This window comes from Procambarus clarkii, chromosome 16, assembly GCF_040958095.1.
Source record: "Procambarus clarkii isolate CNS0578487 chromosome 16, FALCON_Pclarkii_2.0, whole genome shotgun sequence".
Taxonomy (NCBI): Eukaryota; Metazoa; Arthropoda; class Malacostraca; order Decapoda; family Cambaridae; genus Procambarus; species Procambarus clarkii.
In genome coordinates, this window is record NC_091165.1 from 5,116,173 (window position 1) to 5,120,310 (window position 4,138).

Sequence of the window (4,138 nt, forward strand, 5' to 3'; positions counted from 1 at the left end):
AGAGAGAGAGAGAGAGAGAGAGAGAGAGAGAGAGAGAGTTAGAGAGAGAGTTAGAGAGAGAGAGAGGGAGAGAGAGAGAGAGAGAGAGAGAGAGAGAGAGAGAGAGAGAGAGAGAGAGAGAGAGAGAGAGAGAGAGAGAGAGAGAGAGAGAGAGAGAGAGAGAGAGAGAGAGAGAGAGAGAGAGAGAGAGAGAGAGAGAGAGAGAGAGAGAGAGAGAGAGATGTGTGTGTGTGTGTACTCGCATACGTGTGTGTACTCGTATGCGTGTACACACACTCGTGTGTGTACACGCATATTTGTACTTGCAAGATTGACCATTGACTCTTGGCTCCCACCTTTTTAGCCGTCGGTTGTTTAAAGCAATGACTCCTATGTCCCTATCATATCTAGTTTTAAAATTAAGAAGAGTGTTTGGTTCCACACTCTGTTCATAAGCTCATTCCATTTTTCCAATATTCTCACACTAAAAGTAAACTTCCTAACATCTCTATGATTCATCTGAGTTTCCAGCTTCCATCCATGTCCCCTTTTTCTCTTAGTATTCAGTGTGAACATTTCGTCAATTTCCACTGTCAATCTCCCGAAGTATTTTATGTTTCTATCATATCCCTGGCTCCTTTGCAGTGTCGTCAGTTTTACTTCCTTCATTCGCTCTTCATATCCCATCCCTGGCAACTCTGGGACGAGCCTGTCGTAAAATTCTGAACATTTTTCAGTTTCCTTAGGTGTTTCTTCCGGTGGTGGCTCCATGATGGGGCAGCATACTCTAAGACTGGATTCACATAGGCAGTGTAAAACGCCCAAAATGCCTTCTTACTTAGGTTTCTGATTGATGTTCTCACTTTGCCAGCATAAAGAATGCTGCTGTCATTATCCAATTTATATTTGTCTCAGGAGTTAGATTAGGTTTAACATCCACTCTCTGGTCTCTCGAACTGTCACATGCAGGTAGGTTCCCTTCATTGTGTACTGTCCCTTTTGGTCCCCTGTCCTATTTCCTATTTCCATAAATTTACCTTTGCTAGTGTTGAACTCCAATAGCCATTTATCTGACCATCTCTGCAAACTATTCAAGTTCTCTTGGAGAATCCTTAAATCCTCATCTGTCAAAAATCTTCTCATAATTTTTGTCATCCGCGAACATCGACATAGAAGACTCTACTCAGGAAGACATGTCGTTCACGTTTATTAGAAATAGAACTGGTCTCAGCACCGATCCTTGAGGTATTCCACTCGATACTGTTCACCAATCTGACTTCTCACCTCTGAGTGTTACTCTTTGGCTCTTTCCGGTTAGATCGTTCCAGCAGCCCGTCCTCTAAACAAAGACCCAAAGTCCATTCCATGCATCTGCTAGACCCCCTGTTAATGAATGATAAACGGTTTACACACGACTCACAACTCATGATGTCCGAGCACATCCGAAACTAGTGCTTTGCTGAAAATTTTTGTTTGATCCACAACGCTATAAACAGCCCGTCCTCCAAACAAAGACCCGAAAGGGATTCCATGCATCCACCAACCCCTGTTTATGAATGAAAAACGGTTTACAAACGACTCACAACTGATTTCATTCGAACACTTGCAGAACAAGTGCTTCACAGATGAATTTTGTTCGAACCCACAACGCTGCAAATGCTTCACCCACGTACTACAAATACAAATAATCGAAACAGAACCTAAGCACTTAACCTAACCTAACCAGTGCCTAAATATGTACAATATGCTAATATATATTAATATTAATTTATATATGAGAAAAGTTTTGTTTTGCATGGACCGAATGTTAAAACTGCATCTTTGGGGTCCACATCTCTGTCGACCCATCTGCATTTGTAGATGCATCTTTGGGGTCGACCGGTGGATAGAATGAAATTGGTCTGAGGACAGGTTGTTTTCCAGACCCCATGGTAGGGCTTTTCCGTTTATTCGCACCTGCCTCTCAACTTTGAATAGCAATCTCCTGTGTACTACTGAATTAAAGGATTTTTAGCAGTCCAGAAATATGTAGTCTGACCATCCTTTTCTGTCTTGCCTTATTTTTTTTACATTATTATTGAATTCCAAAAGCCTTGTTAACGAATAATTTCCCTTCCCTGAACCCATGTTTTCCAGCAACTGGAAAAAAAATTGTGTTTATATATTAGTTATATAGTAGACTTGGGAAAACCCTCATTGCGTGCTGCATTTAGGTTATAGGTTTGATGTCGGTGACAAACGTTTAGTCACAGTTTTTAACTGCGTGCAGTCAATGCGGGATGGCTCAATCAGTCCTTCCTCCAGGGAGCAGAAGTCCAATGTGGCGTTGACCACAAAACCCAGACGAAGGAGGATTTTCTCAGAGAGTGGGTTTGTGACACTTATTCGGACCATTTTGTAGTTCGCTTCGTGGCGACGAGGAGACACATCTAAAAGTTAATGAAACAGAGATAAGATTTTTAGTACATTCAATTACGTAAACTTAAAATAGTTTAATACTTACTAAGAATTAAACAATCTAACGTTCCCACTTCTATTATGTTACTATGCAGTTTGCTTTATAAGTTAAATATCCTGATTCCTAACCAGAATTTATTATGGTTACTCATGACTCAAAATTTATTCTGTTTATTTAATTGTTTAGTGTTTTATTTTGTGCTTGTATATTTAAAGCCTTTTATTAGGAGGCGACCTTATACTCTTGTTTAGAGTCGAAGGTTCGCTTCCTTTCCTCTGCTCCTCTTGTGTCTGACCCAATCTTGTTATCGTGTAGGGGGTCTCATGGGCTGAGGGCGCTCTTCACTACATCCCTGGTGACACTCTTATTGTTCTCACTTATCTCTTATCTGTTATTCACACAATTTCCTCTCGTTCGTCTCATCTCTTATTCACACAACTTTCTCTTGTTCGTCTTATCTCTTATTCTCTCCACTTCAAATATTTACGTAATTTTCCATTGTATTACCTCAGCTGGTTCACCACTTACATCATCTCTCTAACCATTAACATTACTTCAGCTGCTTCACCACTTACATCATCTCACTAACCTTTAACATTACCTCAGCTGGTTCACCACTTACATCATCTCTCTAACCATTAACATTACCTCAGCTGGTTCACCACTTACATCATCTCTCTAACCTTTAACATTACCTCAGCTGGTTCACCACTTACATCAATATAGTAAGTTTCATGAGTTTCAGAGTCGATGTTACCTTGCTCTAAATAGTAATCCAACAACAGATTGTGTAGGTCACTTTTGTTGGCTTGGTAGGGAACTTCTAGTTGATACTCATGTGCAAGAGTTTGTAATTCAGTCCTCTTGGCACGACTTAAAGTCCCTATTTCACCTGCTGGATTTGCACGGAAAGCTTGGAGACGAAACATGGTGAAATTAGCAAATAAATGTAACACGAATATTCAGTAAATAAATGTACAACGAATATACTGTTGTGATATGGTGAATGTCAGAAACAGGACAACGTGGCAACTGGTACCTATCCTGTGGGATCTTTAACAATTAAAGTTAAGTACAAGATGTTAAATGATTAATTTAAATCAAGGGCGCAGGAAATCTTGTACCCGGTACTCATGTAAGAGGATAAGGGCAAGAAAATCCTACTAACAAATGAAACAGAGTTTCGAAAACAAATGAAACAGTTAATTGCCTCAAAAGTAAAATTGGTAGTCCAAGGATGTAGGCATACCTTGCCGAGTCTCTATAGGACATAAAGCAAGATTTTCCTACTGAATTTAATATGATACTTACAGAATTAGCGAACTTTTGTGCTCTGAAAAAGTAAGCTAATTCCCTACCGTTGTATGTATCATCATCTCTGACTGACGTGTAGGGGTGCGAGGTGTCAACTGGTGACGAGAACTGCTGCTGAGGTCCCAATTCAGCAACTAAAGTTCGAGCTAGAGGAACTATGGCCCTCTTTGTCCTCCTACAGTCAGATTGCAGAAGATTGGGTGCACTTGACCTGGGGCAGACCACAGTACCAGGGTACCAATTTGATGATCTGTCAAAATGAGAAATATCCAAGGGACAAAGATGGTAAACACGAGTAATAACACGGAGGGAGAGATGACCAATTAAGAGTATGACTGAGGCCTACAGTCACCACGTAATCCAAAGTTGTCTCACCTTCACCATATG

General features: G+C 40.4%; 1 protein-coding gene across 1 annotated transcript; it reads right to left on the reverse strand.

The window, feature by feature from the left end:
- Positions 1-369: 369 nt before the first annotated feature.
- On the reverse strand, positions 370-750 carry LOC138365450 (uncharacterized). The gene has a single exon (XM_069325760.1). It carries the CDS (start codon positions 748-750, stop codon positions 370-372), a length of 381 nt encoding a protein of 126 aa, XP_069181861.1.
- Between the last annotated feature and the right edge of the window lie 3,388 nt (positions 751-4,138).

Bases quoted from the DNA above. Each gene is read 5' to 3' on its own strand.
- LOC138365450 (XM_069325760.1), bottom strand. From the start codon at position 750: ATGGAGCCACCACCGGAAGAAACACCTAAGGAAACTGAAAAATGTTCA.